The sequence below is a fragment of the Xenopus tropicalis genome, chromosome 7 (assembly GCF_000004195.4).
Source record: "Xenopus tropicalis strain Nigerian chromosome 7, UCB_Xtro_10.0, whole genome shotgun sequence".
NCBI classification, from domain to species: Eukaryota; Metazoa; Chordata; class Amphibia; order Anura; family Pipidae; genus Xenopus; species Xenopus tropicalis.
Window position 1 is genome coordinate 10,604,150 of NC_030683.2, and position 27,190 is coordinate 10,631,339.

Sequence of the window (27,190 nt, forward strand, 5' to 3'; positions counted from 1 at the left end):
GAATTTTTGTACAGGTATAGGACCCATTATCCAGAATGCTCGGGACCAAGGGTATTCCGAATAAGGGGTCTTTCCATAATTTGGATCTCCATACCTTAAGTCTACTAAAAAATCAATAAAACATTAATTAAATCCAATAGGATTGTTTTGCATCCAATAAGGATTAATTATATCTTAGTTGGGATCAAATATAAGGTACAGTTTTATTATTACAGAGAAAAAGGAAATCAATTTTAAAAATCCTAATTATTTGATTATAATGGAGTCTATGGGAGACAGGCTTTCCATAATTCGGAGCTTTCTGGATAATGGGTTTCCGGATAAGGGGTCCGATACCTGTATAGAGTTTCCATTTCACCCTTTATTAAATATGGTGTTAATTCTTTGCCTTGGAACCATCATCGCGAAAATTTGTTTTTAATCTGATCTTCTAATAGGAAAGGTTCTAGGGGAACTTTTTCTGCTCTAGATGCTCATTCTCTTGAATGCCCCTTAGTAGGCATTTTAGCCCAGCGATTACTCAGAAAAACTCAAGCTAAATAAGTAGAGCAACACAGCAGCGTACCTAGGCACCATCTTCCATTCATTAGAAAGTGCTGGGGTTTTTCTATAGGGCCACTTTTAAAAGTAATTAGCTATGCAAGAAGGGAGAGGTAAGGGGGGTCAATGCAGGGCAGTTAAGGGGGCTTTTATACCTGGGGGGGGATTAGTTCTCCTTTAACCATTAAAAAACCCAAATAGGATTGTTCTGCCTCCAATTAGTATTAATTAAATCATAGGATCAAAAATAAGGTACAAGTATGGGACCTGTTATCCTGGAAGCCCATGACCTGAGTTTTTTTTTGGATACGAGACCTTATATTTGGATCTCCATGATTTAGGTCTACTAAAAATATCTTTTAACATGAAATAAACCTGATAGGATTGTTTTGCCTCCAATAAGGATTAATGATATCTTATTAGGGAACAAGTTTTTTAAACATTTGAATTATTTGATTAAAATGGACTCTGTAGGAGATGGTCTTCTCATAATTCAGAGCTTTTTGGATAATGTTTTTTTTGGATAAGGGATCCCATACCTGTATAGGTCTCTATCACAAGAGTTGAAGGCATTCTGATACTGATTATTAGTACTTGGAGGAAACACTGAAAAATTATATCAATAGTGTCAGAATCAATCATCTAAATGTTATTTGCTTGAGTAGAGCTCCAACTGGATTCTGACACTGTTGCTGTATGTTTTTAGTTTTTCCTCCTACTCCTTTATAAGTGTATTAAGTCTTTGGATTTTCTTCTCTCCACAAGTGGTACCAATCTGTAAAATTCTGTAACTGAAACATTCAATCAGTTAATAAAGCTTAGGCAACTACTGTATGTCTCTCCTTACTCACAGTGTTCTGACAGCTATCATGGTCAGATTGAAATCTTATTAACTTCTATAAGCTGACACTTATTTAGAATACAAAAACTAAAAGTCTTTGCCTCACTTTATTAAAAGAAGATTGAAATTCTCTATTTTTCAGTGTGTAAATAAGAGGATTTAGCACAGGGCCCAGGGCAATGTACAGCAGTGAGAAATACTTGTCTCTTTTTAGGGAATAACTTGTGGTGGGTCTCACATACAGGCAAAATCCTGTCCCATAAAGGGTTATCACACAGGCCAGGTGAGAAGCACAGGTAGAAAAGGCTTTTTGTCTCCCCTCTGAGGATTGTATTTTCAGGATAGCAGAGATGATAAATATGTATGAGGCCAGAGTAAGGAGGAAGGCATTGAAAGTCAGCAATGTCCCTTCAATGTAAATGAAAAGTTCCACACTAAAAGTGCTGCTGCAGGAAAGTTTTAGCAATGGTGTGACATCACAGAAAAAATGGTTAATAAGATGGGAAGCACAATATGATAGTTTAGGTATAAGTACTACAATGCTCGATGGTTCAACAAACCCACCAGTGAATGCTGCAGTTATAAGCCCAGCACAGTGTTTCCTGCTCATTCGGGCAATGTAATGAAGGGGATCACAGATGGCAACATAACGATCATATGCCATGGCCGTCAGGAGAAAGTACTCACTGGCAGCCAAGGCCACAAAAACATACATTTGAGTCATACACCCCAAGAATGAAATGTTATTTTGTTGTGTGAGAAGAATATGTAGCAAATTAGGTAAAATGTTTGAGGTGGAAGAAATGTCTATGAGTGAAAGGTTCAGCAAGAATATGTACATGGGGGTGTGTAAGTGAGGATTGCATGAAATGACTAAGAATATGATGAGATTTCCCAGCAGAATGATGAGATAGATTCCAAGGAATAGCACAAAAAGAGAGATATGAAGCTCAGGAGTATCAGAGAACCCTTGGATGATGAATTCTGAAATATTTTCTTTATTTTCTGAGACCATTTGTTCAAGTCTTCCTTCCTGTGTATGAAAGTAAACTATAGTAAAAATATATCAAATATATAAATATATAATGATATAAGTAGCGTACCCACCATCTGTATTCCAGAAATTAGATTTTATTTTTATATACTATTGTACATTGCTGGTAACCTGACTGATCCTGTTAGGGAATGTTGCAGACATGGGCAGGTACCACTGCTTCAGTTTACGAGCTCAGATCTTCAGGGCAGGAACCTTATCCCTTCTGTGAGTATTTATCACAGCTCAGTGTATTTGAGTAACTCCCCCACCGGCTCCGTGAAAACTACAACGAAAACCAAATGTGAGCAAAAGACTCATAGAATAGCTGTGAAACAATACAGTTTGCAGAACTTTTTACTTAATTCAAAATCTGAGAAAGAACATTGGTGTCAGTTACTTTTGTAATGGTTTTATTACCTATTTGGTGCATCAAAAGTGACAGCTGTATAAAACAGATGACACTATTACCATAACATTGGTGCCATAATATGTGCCTAGTTTGTATTTATACAGACCATTAGTTCAATTTATGTACAGGAGAATTGTCATGTATAATCAGCTCTGTCTGTAACTGAAAGATATTTCTATGTTTTGATAGTTTGTGGTGTGGGGCAGAAATCTTGCGCTTATGTCAGAAAAAAAATTGCAAAATGGTACAGATTTGTGCATTGTGTTATTTCTGTACCCAATGAGAACAGAATGTAGAAACTCTTTCAATAAAAGTCACAAAAGTGCTAAATATATTTCTAAAAATGGTTTGTGTTGGAGTTTATATACTGCGCTGACACAGACACTTTTTCAAAAAATGTTCTTTACTCCATTATCAGTCAGTTCTCTTTGCAAATTCTAACAAACTGCGAAAAAGTAAAAAAAAAAAAGCACTTGGACAATAGGACTGTAGATTTCTTCCACTGCATATTTTTCTTTTTGCATTTATTAAGCCTGTTAGGACAATACAATTCTGTCTTACTGCATTAAAATACTAAAACTATTTTTTGACAGTCAACAAAAATAGTCAGCATACATCTATAATTTATTAAAGAATAGTAATCAAGGCAAAGCTTCTCATGAACCCACACTGCCCTCCATTACTTACCTACACTCTAATCATTCATTTCCCCTAAATTGCAAAGTATTTGATTTATCATACAGTTACCTTTATCAGATAGATCTTGTCTTTGCTCAGCCTGAGGGCCAGAAGGTTGTTCCATGCAGGGGCACAGAGTCTGCCGGTCTCTTTAGGAACCCAGTTTATATAACCAGTGAGACAGATGGAATTCATTTGAGAATACACAATCATTAGCACATTTTCTATAAATATATTCTTAGTGTTCTATAAAAACTATAATCTGTGAAATGTTTCCTAACTACCTCTCTAGGGAAAACCCTCTGGAAAAGTATTTCTGTAAACTTCGTTTTATTAAGAATTTAGTGATGGTATTGGCCACAAAATGTGTCCTTTCACAGAGGATTTCTTGCGGTTGTTTATATGTATTTTGTGGTCACAGCCTCATTGCACCCCCGCCTAATGGTTTACTATTTAGTGGTTGAGCACAACTTTCCCTTTTTCTTGTGTTATTGTTTATACAGGAGCAGTGGCCAGCTCCATGTTGTAGCCCCCACTATTCCCAGCTACAGTCAGGTGATCCCAATGGAGCCAATAAAAGGGCAGCCATATGGGAGTTTTAACCTTATAAGCAAGCATGTTGCAGGTAAAACTTAGTCCCTTTGCTCAGTACTAATCTTAAATTACTTATATACTGTAGGTCAGTCAGTGTAGGACTGGCCAGAAGGGATGACTTTGACGTAGTTGGCCAGCTTGAAGTATATTGCAATGTACGGACAAACAATCCCTCTTTTTGGGGTGGGGAGGGAAGGCATTTCTTAGTAGCTGAATGCACAGAAATGTCCTAATGTCCTGTTTCTACATATTGACAATGGGTGAGTGCAGAGGATTTCTTGCGGTTGTTTATATCCTTTCACCAGTGGCCAGTAATGGAAACTCTTACTGATCTTGCAGATCTGCAGTTTTTATTGTCACTAATATGGGGGTCTTTCTCTTTTTTGCGTTAAATAAGTCGCGATAATTAGCGCGCGATTCACCATAGTATTATCGTGTGTGTTAAGTCGCCATTTTCGCATGCGGTATTTTTCGCGCTGGTTTTAACGCATGCATTAATTTTTGCACTGAAAAGAATACGATCGCATGATTCACAAACACTTAGGCGCGCTAAATATCGCATTCGGCTATGCGAAAATTAACACCTACTTCAGGCAGGTCAAAAATTATACAAAAGTACAGTAAATGAGTTTTTGGCAATAAAATATGGACTTACAGTGTTATTTATTCAAGTCTGTGTCTTTTTACTCAATTTTACTAAAGTCTTGGCATGTATGGAATTTCGCTACTAATATACAGTGCTATAGCGGTAAATATTTAGTCGCGATAATATACAGTACTATAGCAGTAAATATTTAGTCACGCAAATTACATTACTATGTATATTTTGGCAATTTTTTTGTCGCGACTTTGTAATCTCGCGACTGGCGGACATTTTGTAGCGATTTTGTAATCTCGTGACATGTGCGACTTGGGCCCATTTTGTGTCATTGAGCCTGCAGTCACACTACAGAGAGGATCATGCCTGGGGTTTCTGATCTGCTACCAGGGGAGAGGCGCTATATTGTCACTGTTCTCCTGAGCTCAGGATATGACAACCTGCCGCTGGGGGACTTAGGGGTCCACGAGAGGAAGAGGGCGATCCTGCGCGAGCTTAGAGAATGTTTGCTCGCCGGGTTTGCCCTTGATGTGGACCTCTGCCTGCTCCAGCGCCTATGGTCTGACCTGACGCGCAGGAATTCAGATCTGGTCGCTGAAATTGCAGAAGGTAATTATTGTACTCTATTATGCTTTTTCAGTATACGTTCAGTAAAGGATTTAGCAAGTAATTTGAACTAAAAGTACAAATGTAAGAAATGTCAGGGATGATGAAATTAACATAGTAACATAGTAAGTTGGGTTGAAAAAAGATATACGTCCATCACGTTCAACCATAATGCCAGTGAGGAACTGAAACATTGGTCACAATAAACCTCTGAATATTATTTCACATCTTCGTGACTCCTTGTGAAAATCCTGTGTGTGCTGTCACCCCATGCCTATTTAGATTTTGTTTTGCCACAGGCACCCAGGTGTATACATATGCAAAATGAGTTTAAAGCAGGGGGGAAGCAGCAGGGAGCGGCCCATAGTGTGAGTCATTTGGGGGAAGGGCCACGAATGTTTTAGGGGGCCCTGGCTAACAATGTCTGTGTGTCCTTTGTATTGATGTAAGAGTTCACAGGGGGAGGGGCCATTGGGGGCATGGGAGGAGGGGGGCCCAAAAAATGTTGTTGTGAGGGGCCCCGTTATTTTTGATGGTGTATGAATGTATATATATATATATATATATATATATATGTATAATATATTACACAAAATAACATCTTGCATGCTATCTCACAGAACTTCAGCTGGCGCCTCATCCCCAGGCACAACCCCAGGCCCTCCAGGCTCCTGTGGCCCCTGAGGCCCACCAGGCTCCATGAGCCCCAGAGGCCCCACAAGCAGCGGCCCCCTAGGCCCGACCTCCAGCAGCCCCAGAGGCCCCAGCAGCAGAGGCCCCACCAGCAGAGGCCCCCGAGGCCCCGGACACTCCCCCCCCTTCCTTTCCTTTTTTTTTTGCAAATAAACATTTATACAGCACCTCTCTAGCACTCTGTGCTCTCCCAGGGCAAAATGTTGCCAGTTTTATGCTGCCGATTGTCGCATGTGTAATGTCGCGACAATTGGTGCTTGCGATAAATAGCATGCATGCGAAAAATACCGCGCACGCTATTTATTGTGACAAAAATATCGCATGAAATACCGCACGTAAAATAGTGCAAGTGTACTAATAGTGAATCGTGCAAAAAGTCGCGAAAATTAAGACGCGATAAAATTTTTAACGCGCGCTATAAATAGCGCACGTTAAAATGCACTTTAGTGAATCGGCCCCTGCATGTTCTGGTGTTAACTGGGTAGACTGACCAGATTGCATTCATTTTTTGCCATCGGCTTGTCAGCTTGATACAAAGGGAACACACTTTATTCACACAGGATTATGAAAAAAGACCAGTCCCAAAATATTTTTGTGACTCCTAAGGCCTTTTTCAATCTTTTCTTTCTCAATATGAAGCAAACATAAGTAGTAAATTGTCATATATTGATAGATGGAGTAACTTCCTGTTCTGTTTGAGCAGAATAAACTCCCATTTTGTGTTTATGCACTTTTGGCCATTGATGGTAGCCTTATTCCTGCTCCTAGGTTAGTACAGTACCAGGATTCCCTCTGTCCCACCTGTTTGGTAGTTGGTGCATTGCACAAGTTTTTGCACAAGCGCAACTTGGCATGCCGTTCATAGAGTGAGAAAATAGGTTTGTTAATATGTCTCCCACTGACCACTGCATTCAATGGCAAACATAATTTGGTACTTATTTTCAACTATCCAGGAGGCTGATCATTTACCAAAAGAAGTATTGTACGTACAGGATTGACCCAACAAACTGGAGGCCCATTGTGTAAAGTAAAGTAAACTCACTCAAGTAAACTCACCAAATGTATGTAGGTAGCACCAGACAGCAGGATTTTTTATTATTTGCGTTTTGTATCCTAAAACAAAAACTGTAGTACCGTGTTAGCCAGTGTCAAAAATAATAATAAAAAAACAACAAAACACAAATACAAGAGTATTGTAGAAATGATACCTATATTGGCTAACAATAAAAATACATTGCAAGCTTTCGGAGCTCTAAGGCCCCTTCATCAGGCAAAATACAAATGAGAACTGGAATGGCACAACATTTATACTGATAGATCAGAGAGAAGTGTTTACAAGCAATGAATTAGGAAGTTACAGATAGATAGAGATAACTTGTGAAGATAGTGAAAGTAATTAAGGTTTATTAGGGTGGGTTGTAAATAGTCCAGGGGTCTGGATTCAGTCAGATCAGATAGTGTGACATGAAACCTGACCCCAAATTAAGGCCCTGTCTTAATGTGTTGAATAACTCCATACATTTGAATTCATAGATCTTCCTTTCTCGTTCAGATCCAAAGTTCTGTGATGGTTCATCCTTGTGCGCAGTTTTTGCCCTGTTTCTCCAGGTCCCAGGTCCCTGGCTATTTTTCTTATAAAGTTCAGCTGTGGGTTGTAGGTGACTACAATTTGTACCCTGTTGATTTCTATTTTTTGTTTGTAATCCAAGAGTGTGCTCTGTGGATCTGATCATCAATAACCTGTGGATGGTAGCCCTGATTAACTAAAGTTTTCCATAAGGAATGGAGATGTTTATTTCTTTCATCAGGATTTGAGCAAATCCAAAGTAAAATTATATGAAAAATGTAAATATTTAATTATATAAACAGAGTAGCCCCCATCTGCATTCCAGAAATTATAGTTTGTTTTTATATATTATTGAATATTGCTGGTAACCTGACTGGTCCTGTTGCAGACAAGGCCAGGTAAGTACAGCTTCTGTTTCTGAGTTGAGATCTTCAGAACAGGAGCTTTATCCTTTTTTGTGAGAATATATCACAGTGTATTTCAGTAACTCCCACAGCAGCACCCTAAAAACTACAGGGCCCAATGCAGGCAGGAAAATCATAAAAGTAGTTGTGAAACAATATATATTTTGAAGAACTCCATTTAACAGCGAAGAAAGAACATTTTGTGATGTTTTGTTCCTCAAGATGACTAAAAATGACAACTCTATAAAATAAATTTCACTGCTTGAAACCTGTGAGGGTCAATATGTGCCCTTTCCATTGCAACTGTGCATAAAATGTGCCTAGTTTGTGGTTAATTGATGCAGAGCCTATTTGTGCACAGGATAATTTCAAGCATAACCAGCTCTGTCTGCAACTAAGAGATACTTCTATGGTTTTGCACAATGATCCCCAACCAGTGGCTCGAGAGTAATATGTTACTCAAACCTCATTGATGTTGCTCCCAGTGGGTGCCATTTTTATATTTGTGGCTTGGAGACAAGTTTTACTCCAAACAGAGCCTCCTGCAGGCCAGAATTCTACATGATCCACATAGTGCCTATTTGGCACCCCCAAAGAACTATTTTCATCCTTTTGTGGCTCACCAACACTTTTTCTATCTGGGGATCCCTGGTTTTGGATGTGAGAGGCAAAAACCCTATTGCTCATGTCAGAAAGAAACAGTAAAATGATTCACATTTGTGCTCTATTTTATTTATAAAAAGTATCAATGAAAGTCACAAAAATGCTAAATATTTATAGCATTCACACATGCAAATCCTATAAAATGGGCTTGACTCCAGATTTAAAAATTCCAACAATGTCTGTGAACAGAAAACAAAAAATCATGTGTAGCAAATAGAAATAATAATTATTATACAAATTGTACCTCATTTCCTCTCTATCACATTTTTCTTGTTGCATTTATTTTTATTTCATTTTAAGTCTGTTAGGTAATTACAGTTTTGTCTAAATACCAATGTTGTTTTTAACTGAATAGTCAATAGAGAATAGAGACAAAGACAAAGCTTCTTATGAACCCACACTGCCCTCCATTACTTACCTGAATTCTAACCTTGCAGTGCTCCTACATTACCAAAGCCAGGTACCTTTTATCATACAAATACATTGGTCAGATAGATCTTGTCTTTGCTCAGCCTGAGGAACTGAAGGTTCTTCCATACAATGACCTGGAGTCTCATTGGGAACCCAGTTTATATAAGCAGCCTGAGAAAAGGTATTCTATAGAGAATACAATTTCATTACCTATTACCTATTCATTACACTATTCTTAGTGCTGTAAATTATTAAATATAGTAGATAATTCCCTAGGGAAAAAGCTCTTGAAATATTTCTGTAATCTTTTATTAAAGAAGAAGAAAAGGTAAAAACTAAGTAAGCTTTATCAGAAAGGTCTATGTAAATACAGCCATAAGCACTCACAGAAAAGCTGCACTGAATCCTCTATCAAAAGAAACACAGGATTTCTTGTCTTCATCCGTATCTCCTTAATTCCTGTGCCAGAGTCTGTTCAGTTCTCTCCTCTCCCCCCCTCAAGAATGCTAAGTACTCCCTCCCCCCTTAGGAATGTGTGAACTGAGCCAATCAGCAGGAAGCTGATTCATAGTCTTACAAACTGCACATGAACAGCAGTCTTGGTCTTGGTGCAGGAGTGAGGCATTATGGGGATTTTCTTAACAGAGCTCAGCTTTTTCTTTTTCCTATGAGGCTTCTGATCATCTGAACAGGAGAAATATGGGGAGACTTAAGGGCGCTATTGAGAGAACTGAAGTTATACCTGCAGCTTGAGATTAACTCTTCATTAGCCTTTCCTTCTCCTTTAAGAAGTTAGCAAGAAAAAAAAACATACTTTTAAAGCATTCAAGTTATCTGGGATAGCTGAGACTTTCATTGTGTACAAGGAAGCCAATAAAGCGTGCAAAAATGCTATCAGACAATCTAAAAGAGAGATGGAAAAAGGCATTGCAGCTAAGAGTAAAATGAATCCAAAATTACTTTTTAAATATCTAAATAGTAAAAAATAAAATGAAGCAGGAAAGTGTGGGACCCTTATTATCAGTTGATTGATGGGAACAGGGAAAAAGTAGACATTCCAAAATTTAATTTTTGATCTGTCTGCACAACTGAGGAAATAGATGATGAAGGCTTCCTTTTTAATAGACTCAGTTCTAGTAATATAACTACTGATGCACGGGTCAGTCTGGAGGAAATTCAAAAGAGACTTGAGCATGTAAAGGTAAACAAAGGTCCGGGACAAGAAGGTATTGTTGACGAGACAAAAAAGTCACCAAGATAAAAATAACACTCACAAAAAATGCTCATTGAGTAAAAAAAAAAGAAAAAAAAGTCGTACATAAAAAAATGTCTCCCACATAAAATTTGCCGCCTATTGACCAATGTGTTTTGCAAATTTTTTGCCATTTTGCAGATTTTTTTAGCAGTTTCTTCGATTTTTCATCACTAGTCTTTGGATCATTTCTTATCTAAGGCTATTGTAATACTAAAATGTATAGGTCAGTATGGGTCTGAGTGATCACTGGGGTTCACTTGGAAGGGTTGAACTTGATGGACTTTGGTATTTTCTCAACCCAACTTTTCTATGTCACTAGAAGATATTCAAAGTTCATTTAGCATATAAGAAAGCCAGAAAGAGAAATTTTGTGAAGTTTAGAAAGATTTATAAACTGTCAAAAAAATTCTTTCCATTCATTGATTCAGGGTTAAAGTAAATATTTTAGACACATCCAATTAGATACAGTATGTTTCACATAAGGCAATGGCGCTAGGTAGTATGCCTGTTCCAAGCATGGTTAATTCAATTTTTACACAAAATAGACCTAATTGACTCCAAAATGTAGGGATGTATTGATGTGGGTCAAGATCCCACAAAACATGCAAAGTCGTAGTAGTTGGCACAGATTTTAAATCTAATGTAACACAGAAACATAAAATTAAAACATTATGGAAACTGTGACACCAAGGGGCTGATTTACTTACCCACGAACAGGTCGAATGGAGTCCGATTGCGTTTTTTTCGTAATGATCGGTACTTTGCGATTTTTTCGTATGTTTTTTCGGATTCTTTACGAATTTTTCGGATCCAATACGATTTTTGCGTAAAAACGCGAGTTTTCCTATCCATTACGAAAATTGCGTAAAAAGTTGCGCATTTTGCGTAGCGTTAAAACTTACGCGAAAAGTTGCGCATTTTTCGTAGCGTTAAGTTTTAACATACGAAAAAGTCGCAAAATGTTCGTTTTCAAGTCGGAACTTTTCCAATTCGGGTCGGATTCGTGGGTTAGTAAATCAGCCCCCAAGGGTGTACTTACTTGAATTTCTAAATTGCCAGAAACAATGTTCAAGAAAACATATGCGCTCTAAAGAAAATGCTGGCTCCAATTCCCCTATCGGTAAGTACTTTAGGAACTGCACCACTATAGGCCCATGTGATTTAAAATTACAGATAATTCAAAAGGTCCAGGCCTCTCCAAGAGGAGGAAAATTTTCATGTCTTCTAAACTTGAGAGAAACCTTTTGGATCTTCAAATGATGTACTCAATGGTTTGAACTCCAAATGGGATATTACCCACTTTGTCTGACTGTCGTATATATCAGTATAAATATATTAACCTGTATTTGTAATCTCTTACTCAAACAAACCCATATGGTTTTACAACATCCTGGCATATATTAATTCAAATGGTCTATGTTTCATTTCCTATTTAAGTAAGTTTATAGTGCTATATAATATTGTTTCATATATTAATTTATAATGTATACTGTATTCTGTTCTTGACTTTTTGTGTGTTAATTTCATTTCATTTCAAACCTCACTTGTATATAGTAAATTGTTTAGTTTTTTTTTATTACATTGTACTATGTAGATTTTGGTCTCTGACCTGTAGATGGCGCTGTTCCATGTTTAAAACTGCACCAATGTCATTTAGATCAGCCTATGATTAAGGGTTTACGCCAAAAATGTGTCAGACCTTTTTTTTAATATCAGAGACAAAGGGGCTGATTTACTAACCCACGAATCCGACCCGAATTGGAAAAGTTCCGACTTGAAAACGAACATTTTGCGACTTTTTCGTATGTTTTGCGATTTTTTCGGATTCTGTACGAATTTTTCGTTACCAATACGATTTTTGCGTAAAAACGCGAGTTTTTCGTATCCATTACGAAAGTTGCGTAAAAAGTTGCGCATTTTGCGTAGCGTTAAAACTTACGCGAAAAATGCGCAACTTTTCACGTAAGTTTTAACGCTACGCAAAATGCGCAACTTTTTACGCAACTTTCGTAATGGATAGGAAAACTCGCGTTTTTACGCAAAAATCGTATTGGATCCGAAAATTCGTAAAGAATCCGAAAAAATCGCAAAACATACGAAAAAATCGCAAAGTACCGATCATTACGAAAAAAACGCAATCGGACTCCATTCGACCCGTTCGTGGGTAAGTAAATCAGCCCCAAAGTGTGGTTATTTTCCCTTTTTTCTATACAGGTATAGGACCCATTTTCCAGAATGCTTGGGACCAAGGGTATTCCGGATAAGGGGTCTTTCCATAATTTGGATCTCAATACCTTAAGGGGCACATTTACTAAGACACGAATCTGAACCGAATTGGAAAAATTCTGATTTGAAAACGAACATTTTGTGACTTTTTCGTTTTTTTGCGATTTTTTCGGCGTCTTTACGACTTTTCGGAAATTATCGCAACTTTTTCGTAACCAATAAGATTTGCGCAAAAAACACGAATTTTCGTAGCCATTCCGAAAGTTGCGCAAAATCTGGCGATTTTTTGTAGCGTTAAAACTTGGGCGAAAAGTTGCGCCTTTTTCGTAGCGTTAAAACTTAAAAGGTGCGACATTTCATGCAAGTTTTAACGCTATGAAAAAATCGCAACTTTTGGCGCAAGTTTTAACGCTACGAAAAATCGCCAGATTTTGCGCAACTTTCGGAATGGCTCCGAAAAACTCGCGTTTTTTCGCACAAATCGTATTAGTAACGAAAAAGTTGCGACAATTTTCCGAAAAAATCGCAAAATACCGATCATTACGAAAAAAACGCAATCGGACACATTCGGCCCGTTCGTGGGTTAGTAAATGTGCCCCTTAGTCTACTAAGAAATCAATAAAATATTAATTAAACCCAATAGGATTGTTTTGCATCCAATAAGGATTATTAATGTCTTAGTTGGGATCAAGTACAAGGTACTGTTTTATTTCTACATAGAAAAAGAAAATCAGTTTTAAAATTCTGAATTATTTTATTAAAATGGAGTCTATGGGAGACAGACTTTCCATAATTCGGAGCTTTCTGGATAACGGGTTTCCGGATAAGGTGACCGATACCTGTATCAGCAGGAAGAAAACTTGGAGAAGACTAGCCTGGAGGCCAGAGTGGAGGAAGCTTGGCAGGAGGCCAGTGAAGAAGCCAGCCATGAGCCCACCCTGAAACAAATGTGGGATGAGCTTCAAATTTTGTTTAAAAAAAGGGTGTCAAAAATATGTAAGCAAAATTGTATATAGTATAATTATACTAAATTATAAATTCTAGTTTAAAGCCTAAGGAGATTAAGAAACAACTGACAAAAGCCAAATCTCGGGCCCTCTGGATATTTTTCTTCTTTTTTGTATCAAAAGGCAGTAAAGACAATTTAGGGTTGCACAATACCCCTTTCTCAAAGTCAAACACAAAATAAATTACATATTTTCCAACAATTACCCACCCCTTTAAATTAATGTCAATTAATGACATATGATGTCGCGAAACTGCACATATGACGACGCAAAACTTGTCATAAATTATGTGCATAGATGGCGCAAGCTAATGCTCTAATAAGCCCGTACCAACTACATGCTTCCTAACTTAACAACCCAATCAGTTGGAGTTTAAATGGAAAAAAGATATGAAAGACTCCATCACATTAACAAGGGAAACTGCCTTTATAGATAAGAACAAAGTTAAAAAAAAAAAAGGGGGTAAATGTTATTAAAACATTGTAAACAAATTAACAATGATATTTTTCTAATAATGCTAATCAATATATCATAAATTAACATTAACATGGTTTTATTAATTACATGCCTAAATTAGTTTATTGTAGCGCAAATCTGCGAATATACTAGCGCAAATGTTGAAGAACACGCAGTCAGAAATACGCCACAAATGAACAGGCGTAAAGATTTCAACGCAAGCTTGCCTTCACAGATCTGCCCCTATATACGTGCAAATAGCACATATATAGGCGCAAAGGGCACACTCACACAAAAATCGGGCACTTAGAATGCGCCCCTAGCCACACCCCCAAAAAACATGTTGTTGTTTGTGACATTATTGCCCAGTATTTGCTACATGCGCATTAAAAAAGAACTGGTGGAAACATAAATGAACAGACGCAATGTAACGCATATGCAATTGCGTGTGCCCACAAAATGGCGCATAATCATAATTGCATCGGTTTGTGTGCTGCGATGCATTGATAAATGAGCCCCATTGTGTCTGTTTTATTTATTTTTGGAGTTGTATCTCAGAGAGTGGGATTCTTTTGGTTACGCTCTATGTATTCAGACCATAGTCTCCACTTTTGGAAGTGTTTAAGTATACTCCCACATTTGTAAGCGATTGATTCTTCCATATATTTCGATTCTTCTAATAAATAGAACCATTCAGATAATGTTGGTAGTTCAACGGTTCTCCATTTTCGTGGGATAATTGCTTTAGCTTTTGCGATGATATACTTAATCAGTGGATTAGAAATTGTATCATTTTTTCTGTTATCATATAACAATAATACTGATATAGAATTGAGTTTGAGTTCTTTTGGAAAAATGTTTTCAATAATTTTCTGAATAGAATTCCAGTAGTGATCTAGTTTTTTACACTGATACCATAAGTGTTCGTATGACCCCACTCCTGAGTTACATCTCCAGCAAATATAAGATACACCATACATTTTTTTCAATTTAACTAGAGTAATGTACCACCTTGAGAGTAATTTGTAATTAAATTCCTGTAGTTTCGTTGAAGAGAATATCCTAGAATTATTGTAAAAAAAAATTTAGGCTAATACCAAGATCTTTTTCCCATTTTTCAGCAAATGGTGGTTTGATATCATATCTTGCTATTGATTTTTTATAGAAAAATGATAGGATTCTCGGAAGGTGAGTATTTCTATTAATAAGATTCTCAAACCAGGTAAGTTCTCTTCCTGAATTTAAAATATGAAGTGAATGGATAAATTCTTTTATTTGCTCATACAAAATTGAAAAATTAGAATTATCTTCATATATAGAATGTACTTTATCTATTGTTATTATTTGTTTTTTTTCTATAAAATCCTTTATTTTAATGGTTTGATTTTTGTTTTCTGACCATAATTTAATTGTCCCGTTTTCTATTCCTGCTTTAAAATCCAGGTTATTAAATAAAGGTATCAATGGGGAAGGATATGGGGCTAACATATATTCTTTGTTCAATTTGAACCACCATTTAATAGTAGGGTATACCGTTGTATCACTTTTAGTGATTTTTGTTTTGTATTTTCTTCCATATAAATTTCGATAATTTTGTTAAAAAATGTTCCAGGGATATCTATTGGTATATTTTGGAAGATGTATAGAATTTTAGGGAGAATTAGCATTTTGACTACATTTATTCTACCTATCCAAGATATGCAAATGTTTGAACATTTTTGAGTGTCTTTATCTATCATTCCAAATAATGGAAGATAATTCTTAGGGTAGAGAAGTTTTTCATTTTGTGTTAAATAAGTCCCCAGATATTTGATCTCTTTGACCCATTTAAAGGAAAAAATGTTTTTAAAATGTTTGAACTTTATTGAGGGGAATGGTAATATTTCAAATTTCAGAGTAGTTGTAGTTAATTTTAAAATTGGATAATTGGCTAAATATATTTATAAGTACCATCATAAAAGGTAGGGTAGTGTGAGGTTGGGTTACATAAAAAAAGATCATCTGCAAACGCAGAAACTTTGTGTTCAATCTTATAAATAGTAACTCCTTTAATGTCCTTATTTTGTCTTATTGCTAATAATAAAGTTTTAATAGTTAGTACAAAAAGAAGAGGGGAAAGTGGACATCCGTGTCTAGTACCATTTTTAATTAAGAATTTGTCCGATATGTTCCATTGACTCTTATTTTTGCACTTGGATTTTGATATAAAGATATTATTTTCTCAATTAAAATATTACCAAACCCATTGCAAGTAAAACATATCTCCATGTAAAACCAGTTAATCCTATCAAATGCTTTTTCAGCTGGTTTCAAAGTATTAAGTGTGTATATCCAAAATCACTCTTTCTATAGTAGCTGCCATTGTTCTGTACTGCCTTTTGATGCAGTAAAGATGTAAAATACCCTTACTGCTCTGGATTTTGCTATGTTCATCTATACCAGGTGCTGGATAATACCCTGAGATCTGAGATTAAAAAAACACTCCAAAAATGTATTTTAAAAAACACCCTAACTGCCACACTCTTACCTTGTCAGCTGCAGTAACATCCCAGTCACATGCAAAAAGAAATTTAGATAATGTTAAAATCTAACAAAAACATTAAAAAGTGTTGGGAAAAAAACACTTTGAAGGTTTACTAAGGTTTTTTGGGAAATGTTCAATTTTTTAAATGTTTCCTTTTTTTTTAAATGTACATGTGTGTTTTTGGCAGTATTCAATTGTTTTATTTTTATTCTCAAAAAGTTTGTATAATTCAGAGTATTTCCTCAAAAAATTTGTAAAATTTTTATAAAAAACACCATGTTCAAGATAAAACGTTATGTAACTTTTTAAGACTGACAAAAAGCAGGCCAGGATTAAGATAATATTCAAATGTTTAGAGTTTTTGCACGCTTTCAAGGGAAACTTGTGCATTATTGTTTTCCAAGAATGAGCGCCAGTGCTCCTAAAATGGCCGATGGAGAACTTCCTGCTTTGGAAAAATAAAGAAGATTAATGGAAATAAATGTCACAATAAATGTTTAAATCTCACAATCATTTTGAGAAATGGCAATAAATTCTTGAAAATTTTGTAAAACTTTCACAAAATGTTCGCATCAAAATAATGCAAAATTTAAAAACTTTCGTATAGTCAACTGGCAAATGAACATGACTATTAATAAATACATTGTTGATTGAATTTTTTAAATGAAAAAACTCTCAAGAGTATAAACAAGTTTCTGAAAACAAATATTTTTTAGTAAATCTGCCCCTAAGCAACAGCTAAAAATGATAGTGCAAAAGAACAGTTTAAACAAAAAACAGTGTAGAGTGTCTGTACTTCGACTTGATATTTATATTTATCTTCTAATGCTTCTAGATAGTGAAGAGCAAATCTGTCCAGTTTCGCAAAACTGTTAATTTGCGTAACACAGCATGCAACAAGTTATTTTTTTGCCAATTTTTTTCCCGCGCCAAATTTTTTTGTGCCTGTTTTGCTCTAAAAATTCTCCAATGGCAAAATGTGGAAATTCACAGCAAATTCGCCTGCTGAAAAATTTTACCCATCACTACTTCTAGATACATGGTCAAAGCACAAACAATTTGTTGACTGTAATAAAGCTAATACTTAATAAAAATAAAAAGCGAAACATCTTTGCCTCAATTTATTAAAGGAAGATTGAAATTCTCTATTTTTCAGTGTGTAAATAAATGGATTTAGCACAGGGCCCAGGGCAATGTACAGCAGTGAGAAATACTTGTCTCTTTTTAGGGAATAACTAGTTGTGGGTCTCATGTACAAGAAAAATACTGTCACATAAAGGGTTATCACACAGGCCAGGTGAGAAGCACAGGTAGAAAAGGCTTTTTGTCTCCCCTCTGAGGATTGTATTTTCAGGATAGCAGAGATGATAAATATGTATGAGGTCAGAGTTGGGAGGAAGGAATTAAAAACCACCAAAGTCCCTTCTATGAAAATTAATAGTTCCACACTAAAAGTGCTGCTGCAGGAAAGTTTTAGTAATGGTGTGATATCACAGAAAAAATGGTTAATAAGACGGGAAGCACAATATGATAGTTTAGATATAAGGGTAACATGGCCAATAGTGTCAACAAACCCACCAGTGAATGCTGCAGTTATAAGCCCAGCACAGTGTTTCCTGCTCATTCGGGCAATGTAATGAAGGGGATCACAGATGGCAACATAACGATCATATGCCATGGCCGTCAGGAGAAAGTATTCACTGCCAGCCAAGGATGCAAAAAAGTACACTTGAGTCATACACCCCAAGAATGAAATGTTATTTTGTTGTGTGAGAAGAATATGTAGCAAATTAGGTAAAATATTTGAGGTGGAAGAAATGTCTATGAGAGAAAGGTTCTGCAAGAATATGTACATGGGGGTGTGTAAGTGAGGATTGCATGAAATGACTAAGAATATGATGAGATTTCCCAGCAGAATGATGAGATAGATTCCAAGGATTAGCACAAAAAGAGAGGTTTGAAGCTCAGGAGTATCAGAGAACCCTTGGATGATGAATCCTGAAACATTTTCTTTACTTTCTGAGGCCATTTTTCAAGTCTTCCTTCCTGTGTATAAAAGTAAATTTTAGTAAAAATATATGAAAAATGTAAATATATAATTATATAAACAGAGTAGCCCCCATCTGCATTCCAGAAATTATAGTTTGTTTTTATATATTATTGAATATTGCTGGTAACATGACTGGTCCTGTTGCAGACAAGGCCAGGTAAGCACAGCTTCTGTTTCTGAGTTGAGATCTTCAGAACAGGCACTTTATCCCGTTTGGGAGAATATATCACAGTGTATTTCAGTAACGCCCACAGCAGCACCCTAAAAACTACAGGGCCCAATGCAGGCAGGAAAATCATAGTAGCTGTGAAACAATATGGTTTGAAGAACTTTTACTCCATTCAACAGTGAAGAAAGAACATCTTGTGATGTTTTGTTCCACAAGATGACTAAAAATGACAACTCTATCAAATGGATTGCACTGCTTGATGTGCCTAGTTCGTGGTTAATTGATGCAGAGCCTTAGTTCCTATTTATGCACGGGAGAATTTCAGGTATAACCACCTCTGTCTGCAACTAAGAGATATTTCTATGGTTTTGGGCAATGAGTCCCAACCAGAGACTCAACATGTTAATGTTGCTCACCACCACATTGATGTTGCTCCCAGTGGCCCTAAAGTAGGTGCCATTTTTATATTTGTGGCTTGGAGGCAAGGTTTGGAAGCACAGAGACAGTTTTACTCCAAGCAGAGCCCCCTGCAGGCCAATATTCCACATGGTCCACATAGTGCTTATTTGGCACCCCCAATGAACTTTTTTCATCCTTTTGTGGTTCACCAACACTTTTTCTATCTGAGTGTGACTCACCAGTATAAAAGGTTGGGGATCCCTGTTTTTGGATGTGAGAGGCAAAAACCTGTTGCTCATGTCAGAAAGAAACAGTAAAATGATTCACATTTGTGTTCTATTTATAGCCATGTATCAATAGAAGTCACAAAAATGCTAAATATTTATAGCATTCACACAAGTAAATCCTAAAAAATGTTCTTGACTGCAGATTTAAAAATGCCAACAATGTCTGTGAACAGGAAACACAAAAAAAATCATGTGTAGCAAATAAGAACAATAATTATTACACAACTCTAAAATTGTACCATATCACATATTTCTTGCATTTACTTTTTTTTTGTCTTTTAGGTAATTACAGTTTTGTCGAAATACCAATGTTGTCTTTAACAGAATAGTCAATAGAGAATAGACATAAAGACAACAGCTTCTTATTAACCAACACTGCCCTCCATTACTTACTTGAAGTCTAACCTTGCAGTGCTCCTACATAGCAAAGTCAGGTGCCTTTTATCATACAAATACATTAGTCAGATAGATCTTGTCTTTGCTCAGCCTGAGGAACTGAAGGTTCTTCCATACAATGGCCTGGAGTCTCATTAGGAACACAGTTTATATAAGCAGCCTGAGAAAAGGTATTCTATAGAGAATACAACTTCATTACCTAATATTCTGTACATGTGTTCTTAGTGCTCAATAAAAACTGTAATCTGTAAAATATGGTAGAATAATTATCTGGGGAAAAAGCTCTTGAAATATATTTCTGTAATTTCAACAGTAAAGGAGAAGGAAAGGTAAAAACTAAGTAAGCTTTATCAGAAAGGTCTATGTAAATACAGCCATAAGCACTCACAGAAACGCTGCACTGAGTCCTCTATCAAAAGAAACACAGGATTTCTTGTCTCCTTAATTCCTGTGCCAGAGTCTGTGCAGCTCTCTCCTCTCTCCCCTCTCCTGCTTCCACCTCTCACAAGAATGCTACAAACTCCCACCCCCCCTTAGGAACGTGTGATCTGAGCCAATCAGCAGGAAGCTTCCTCATAGCACAAATTGAGCATGTACAGGGGTCTTGGTGCAGGAGAGTGTCATTATGGGGATATTTTTTACAGAGCTCAGCATTTTTTTCCTATGAGGCTTCTGTTCACCTGAACAAGCTAAACATGGGGAGACTTAAGGACACTATTGAGAGAACCGAAGGTATGCCTGTATCTTGAGATTAACACTTTAGTAGCCTTTCCTTCTCCTTTAAGGAGGTTGTGATGTTATTGGCCACAAAACTTGTCTTTCTACCAGATGGCAATAGATAATCAACCATTTTGCAAGTTCCCATGACTAAGTTAGTGTGTTAAATATGTATTAATTCTTTTCTCCAGTGGCCCAATTTTAGTACTAATCTGCTTTATCTGTTGCTTGTAAATATGACCATCCAGGTCATGGTATAGTTAGTAGAAGTAATCTAGAGCAACTGGATTTGCTGAGTAATCATTGAAGATGTTTCAGTACTCATCTGAGCAGCTTCTTCAGTTCAACTGACTGGTATGGGAAGTCCTTGGCATATCAACTCTTCCACTAATCCAATCACAATGGTGCATTGTAACTCATCAGAGAGGTGACATCTGAAACTCACAGAGGTGTGAATGCTGTGGGGTTACTGTGATAAAATTACCAAGGTGCCATACAACTCATAGGTGTTACTTGAGTTTTGAAACTGCCAGGGTACAGATGTTAGAACAGCATTGTACGTACAAAGCAGTTACAATAAAAAGTTGATAGATCAATCGAGCTTTGTACCACTGCCTGTACACCATTGCAAAATACTAACGTCTTACCTACAACATGGAGCTGGCCCCTGCTCCTGTATAAGCTATAGCAAAAAGTTGTGTGGGGGTGTAATGAGGCTGTGATTACAAAATTCATATAGACAGCAACAAGAGCCCCTCTGCACTCACCTATCAGCAATATACTGTAAATATGACATTAAAACATTCTGTGCATAAGGCTACGAAGAAATACTCTCCCTTTTAAGCAAAACAGGGATTGTTTGTCCATATATTGCAATATATTTCAAGCTGGTCAACTATGTCACACTCACGCCCAGTCTGGCCAATCCTACACTCACTCACCTTTAATCCATGTTAGGGAAAAGGGATATCCCCATCTATACTGTACATTCTTTTTCTCTCCACATATCTCTAAGGGGCTTGAGCAGTTTGTGGCAGAAAAGTTTGTCATATGGGACTATGACAGTGCTGCGGAATATGTTGGCGCTTTATAAATAAATGTTAATAATAATAATAATGGTAGAAAGGAATCATGGAAGGCTAAAGAAGAGGTTAGCATTAATCCAAGAAACGAGCTATTAATAAAGAGTAATAAGAAGTTCCAAAAATTAGGTGGCCAAACAACTTTCATCACTATGTTTTATAGTAACTCTGGTGGGATAAAAAAAAAAGTAATGAAATATTGTGATCCTGAATTTGAAAAGTGATTTGAGTTCTTACAGTATTTTCACATAAAAGGAGTAGAAATATAGGACAGTTAATTAAGAATGATAAGAAAGATTTGTATAAAATAAAGGTGAAAATCTTGTGGGAAGGAACAATCTAGTAGGTATATCTAGTATAGATAAATCTAAATCAACTGGACTTGTTACGTAATCATTTTAGATGTTTCACTACTCATCCGAGCAGCTTCTTCAGTTCAACTCTCTGGGAAGTCCTCAGCATATTAACTCTTCTGCAATGATTACTTAATAAGTCCCGTTGCTTTAGATTTATTTATACTAGATATACCATGACCTGGATGAATGAAAATCTTCATAGTCAATCTAGTAGGTACATTTCTATGTAGAGAATGTGCAAATTGCGGTGCTACCATCCCAGTAATGGTGTTACTCATCCATAAAAGGGTCATAAAATACCCATTAAGGGTTACCATACTTGTAATTCAACCAAGGCTAAGGAAATTCCTCAGTTACAAAGAAAACAGGCTAACAGAAACCTTATATCTAACTCTCTGTAATATCCTCTGCTATGTGTTGGCAAATGCACAGAGCTTGTCGGGTAAATAAGGAGAACTAGTGTTTATTGCATTTGCTGAAAATGAGGATATTTTATTTCAGGCAATTCAAGAACCTACCACGAATGAATCTATTTTGGACCTGGTAATAACTAATAATACTGAACTCATCTCTAGCATTTGTGTGGGTGAGCATTTAGGGAATAGCAGCCATAGCATGGTCTTCTTTGAGACTGCGTTGCAGAGACTGCTCTATGAGAGAGGAACTAAAATACTACATCTTAGATATTCAAACTTTGCCAGTATGAGGGAATCTCTGCAATATATTAACTGGGAAAGGCTTCTCACAGGGTTAAACACAGAAGAGAAATTGAATATTTTTAAAATGATGCTTAACAAGTATACAGGTAAGTATGTTTCCTTTGTAAAAGGAATGAGATCATAACGCAAAACATTTAGGGTTTAAAAAAAGCGTTAAAAGGTTGGCAAAAAAATGCTTTTAAAGCATTCAAGTTATCTGGGACATCTGAGACTTACAAGGAAGCCAATAAAGCATGCGAAAATGCTATCAGACAATCTAAAAGAGCTGGAAAAGGGCATTGCAGCTAGGAGTAAAATGAAGTAAAATTACTTTTTAAATATGTAAATAGTAATAAAATGAAGCAGGAAAGTGTGGGACCCTCATTATCACAGGTGGTCAGTTGATTGATGGGAACAGGGAAAAAGCAGAAATTCTGAACTGTAATTTTTCATCTGTTTACACAACTGAGGAAACAGTTGATGAAGGCTTCCTTTTTCAATCGACTCAATTCTAGTAATATAACTACTGATGCATGGGTCAATCTAGAGGAGACTCGAGCATGTAAAGGTAAACAAAGGTCTGGGACCAGATGGTATTCATCTCAGGTTATTAAACTAGCCTGTTAGTCTGACATCAGTGGTAGGAAAACTTTTGAAAGGAATGATAAGGGACTCAAAGCAAAACATAATGAAAATGTAATAAAGGACTTTTATTATTTTGATTTGCAATCTATTCAAGTACCCTACCAGAATACATTGCAAATACTATGAATTTGTGCCAGCTTGGTTTGATGCTTAACAGATCTTGCCAGACAAATGTATTTGCCTTTTATGAGGAGGTGAGCACAACCCTCGACTCTGGGATGGCAGTGGATGTCATCCACTTAGAACATAATATTTGTACTTGGATAGAGAACTGGCTGAAGGATTGATTATAGAGAGTAGTGGTAAATGGAACATTTTCTAATCAGTGTTGTTAGCAGACTACCACAGTCTTTTAATTTTTAACTTGTGGAGGTGGGATTTGAAAGTACTGTTTCTATTTTTGCTGACAATACTAAATTGTGCAAAATTATACGTTCCATGCAGGATGCTGCCGCTTTGCAGAGCAATTTGACAAAATTGTAAAACTGGGCAGCAAACTAGAAAGTGAGGTTCAAAGTTGAAAAGTGCAAAGTTGTGCACTTTGGTAAAAATAGTATGATTGTATGTTATACACTAAATGGTAGTTGTTGGGGGGATTCTTAATTGAGGAGGGTCTGGGGATTTTTATACATAACAAGTTATTTAATTCCAGACTACTTAAGCAAATACAGTACTGTCTTTAATAAAAAAAGGGGGCATTAACTCAAGGGATGAAAACATAATTTTGCTTCTTTACAGGTCCCTGGTAAGGCCTCACCTTGAGTATGGGGGGCAGTTTTGGGCTGGTAAAGGGGCTGGAAGATTTAAACTATGAGGCTGGAATGTCAAGGTTGGAGCCATGCCTTTAGATTAGAATAACAGAACATTTTAAGCAGCATAGGGGTTTTTCCTATAGTGTGCAGCAGCGTACTTAGGCGCCAACTTCAGAAAATGCTTTGGGTCTCACCACCAACAAGGACCCGGCACGAGCAGTTGAAGCTCATTCCCGGCTAGCCCCAACTGCGCATACTTCTGTAGGGTCCGTATCTACAGTAAGACCCAAAGAATTTTTTTAATGAAGAGAAGATTAATTAAATCTATGTTAGGATCAAGTATAATGTACAGGTATGGGACAAGTTATCCCGAATGCCTGGGACCTGAGTTTAATTATTTAATTACAGAGAAAAGGGAATCATTTAACCATGAAATAAACCCAATGGGGCTGTTCTGCCCCAATAAGGGGTAATTATATCTTAGTTGGGATCAAGTACAGGTACTGTTTTATTATTACAGAGAAAAGGGAATCATTTAACCATTAAATAAACCCAATAGGGCTGTTCTGCCCCAATAAGGGGTAATTATATCTTAGTTGGGATCAAGTACAGGTACTGTTTTATTATTACAGAGAAAAGGGAATCATTTAACCATGAAATAAACCCAATAGGGCTGTTCTGCCCCCAATAAGGGGTAATTATATCTTAGTTGGGATCAAGTACAGGTACTGTTTTATTATTACAGAGAAAAGGGAATCATTCAAACTTGAAATAAACCCAATAGGACTGTTTTGCCTCCAATAAGGATTAATTATATGTCATGATCACCCTGAGGAGACGCCGTGGAGTACCAGGAAGTTGGGAGCCTGAAGACTGGGTAACGCAGAGTGTAACCATATTCCACAGGACTGGTGTCAGAGGCCATGATGATTACTGAAGAACTTTAATAAACATAGTGAAGTAACAGTGCACACAATGGATATACACACACTTGAATAGTTGAAACAGCAGGCAGAGATGTAATCCAATTCAGGCCAAAGGTCAGGGCTAGCAGCAAACAAGCGAAGTCGAGGACAGGCCACGGTCAGAACAGAACAAGGAAGGGACCAGGGAACAGGGCAAGGGCAGGAACAAGACTCAGAATCTGGAGCTTGGAACAAGAAGGGGATAACAAGAATAGACACAGGTACAAGGAACACAGCGGCAGGGTCACAGGAAAAGGAAACAGCTTAATGACCAAGCAAATGGCAATGGTCAGGGACAGGCTTATAAAGGGTCAAGATTAGAAGATGGGAAACACATGAGGATAATGAGGTGGGCGGAGGAAAGGGAGCAGACAGAAAAGTAGAAGACAGACAAGAGAATGAGTTAGAATCGGCTCAAAATGCCTCCAGTGGCTCAAGAGGTAAGTGCATGTTGCCAGAAACATAAGCAGTGATCGAATCCTGACTGATCTTGACATTACCCCCCCCTTGAGTATCGGCCACTGGGCGATCCCAGGATCGGGTGGACATTTTTCAAGCATTTTCCTTACAAAAATGTCCTTAAGGCTTGCAGTCCAAAAGTTTCAAGTCCACAGAGACCAAAAACAGAAAACCTGCAAAAAATAGAAAATACTGGCCCAAAAACCACAAACATAAATTGGACCAAAGGAAAAAACAGCTTGAAAAAATCCCAAACAAAGTGTACGCCAGTTCAGGTGGTTCATCAGAAACAGAGGCCAGAATAGTAGAGTAACCAAGTCTAGGAACCACATCTGAGACATCCCTGGAGCCAGAACAAAGGAGTCACCAGGACCAGAAGCCGAAGCCAGAGGGTCACCAGGATCAGAAGCCGAACCCAGAGGGTCGCCAGGATCAGAAGCTGAACCCAGAGGGTCGCCAGGATCAGAAGCCAAAGCCAGAGGGTCGCCAGGATCAGAAGCCGAAGCTAGAGATCATTAACACAAGGTACAGGATTTAAAACACTGAAGTTGCCAGAATCGGGAACCACAGTGAATGAACATCCAGGGTCAGGAACCACAACGGATGAGATGCCAGGTCAGGAGCCACAGCGGAGAAGTTACCACACAAAACACCCATTACAGGTGGAGCACCATCATACACACCCACTACAGGTGGAAGAGAGAGGCCCAGGGAAAGCAACAAGACCACCACTCACTGCAACTGGACTGGCAGAGTCTGGGACAACAGAACCACCAGATTCAGTAGCAGGGAAGGTAGGTCCGGAAGCAGTTTTGTCCTCAGAGGCTGCTGGCAGAAGCATTGGCACCGAAGCGGGAACAGGCACGACTGCTGGCACAGATGCAGGAGCAGCCAGATCAGCTGGCATGGGAGCTGTCACAGGCAGGACCGCTGGCACGGAGGCAGGAGAAGATGGCTGGAGTACTGGCAAAAGGGCTGAACAGTGAAGCACTGGCACAGGAGATAGAGACTGATGAACAGACACAGGAGCTCGAACTGGATAAAGCAAATGTTGCTGGGAAGCTGGAACAAAAGCTGGAGCAGGAGGCTGAAGCAGTGACACAGAGGAAGGAGCTGGTACAGATATGACTGCTGGCATGGGAAATCGCAGCCATCGGGGTGCAGGCACAGGAGAAGGCAGCCATCAGGGTGCAGGCACAGGAGGTGGAGGCTCGGTAGCTGACACGGGAGTAGGCACTGGCTGGACTGCAGGTACAGGAACCAGAGACTGGACTGCAGGTACAGGAACCGGAGACTGGACTGCAGGTACAGGAACAGGCAGGCTGATAGCAGGTGCTAGAGCAGGCAGCGGCAGCTTTCGGGGAGCCGGCACAGGAGTGGAGTCTGGAACAGGAGTGGAGTCTAGCACAGGAGCGGGCAGCCATTGGGGAAAAAGCCCTGGAGCAGGAGGCATGGAGATAGCCAGCACCGGAGCAGACACTGGAAACTGGGCAGCCAGCACTGGATCAGATACTGGAAGCTGGGCAGCTGGCACTGGAGCAGACAGGGAGATAGCTGGCACTGGAGCAGACACTGGAAGCTGGGCAGCTGGCACTGGATCAGATACTGGAAGCTGGGCAGCTGGCACTGGAGCAGCCAGGAAGCTGGCACTGGATCAGATACTGGAAGCTGGGGCTTGGCAGTGGGCAACTGGAAGCTGGGAAGCCT

At 37.9% G+C, this 27,190-nt stretch overlaps 1 protein-coding gene across 1 annotated transcript; it reads right to left on the reverse strand.

The window, feature by feature from the left end:
• Window positions 1–1,454: 1,454 nt before the first annotated feature.
• Window positions 1,455–26,390, reverse strand: LOC116412151 (olfactory receptor 151-like). Its single transcript, XM_031905780.1, has 4 exons — window positions 26,258–26,390; window positions 25,798–25,988; window positions 16,512–16,571; window positions 1,455–2,414 (listed from the first exon to the last, which is right to left on the reverse strand). Exons 1-4 carry the CDS (start codon window positions 26,388–26,390, stop codon window positions 1,455–1,457), a joined length of 1,344 nt encoding a protein of 447 aa, XP_031761640.1.
• Window positions 26,391–27,190: the final 800 nt, after the last annotated feature.

Excerpts from the sequence above, each read along its gene's own strand:
- LOC116412151 (XM_031905780.1), bottom strand. The coding sequence starts at position 26,390 with ATGCCAGCTGATCTGGCTGCTCCTGCATCTGTGCCAGCAGTCGTGCCT. Across the intron at positions 25,989-26,257 it reads CTTCCCTGCTACTGAATCTG|CTTCGGCTTCTGATCCTGGC; the intron begins GTGGTTCTGTTG and ends AATGATCTCTAG. Across the intron at positions 2,415-16,511 it reads ATGTTACTGCAGCTGACAAG|GAAGGAAGACTTGAACAAAT; the intron begins GTAAGAGTGTGG and ends TTTCATACACAG.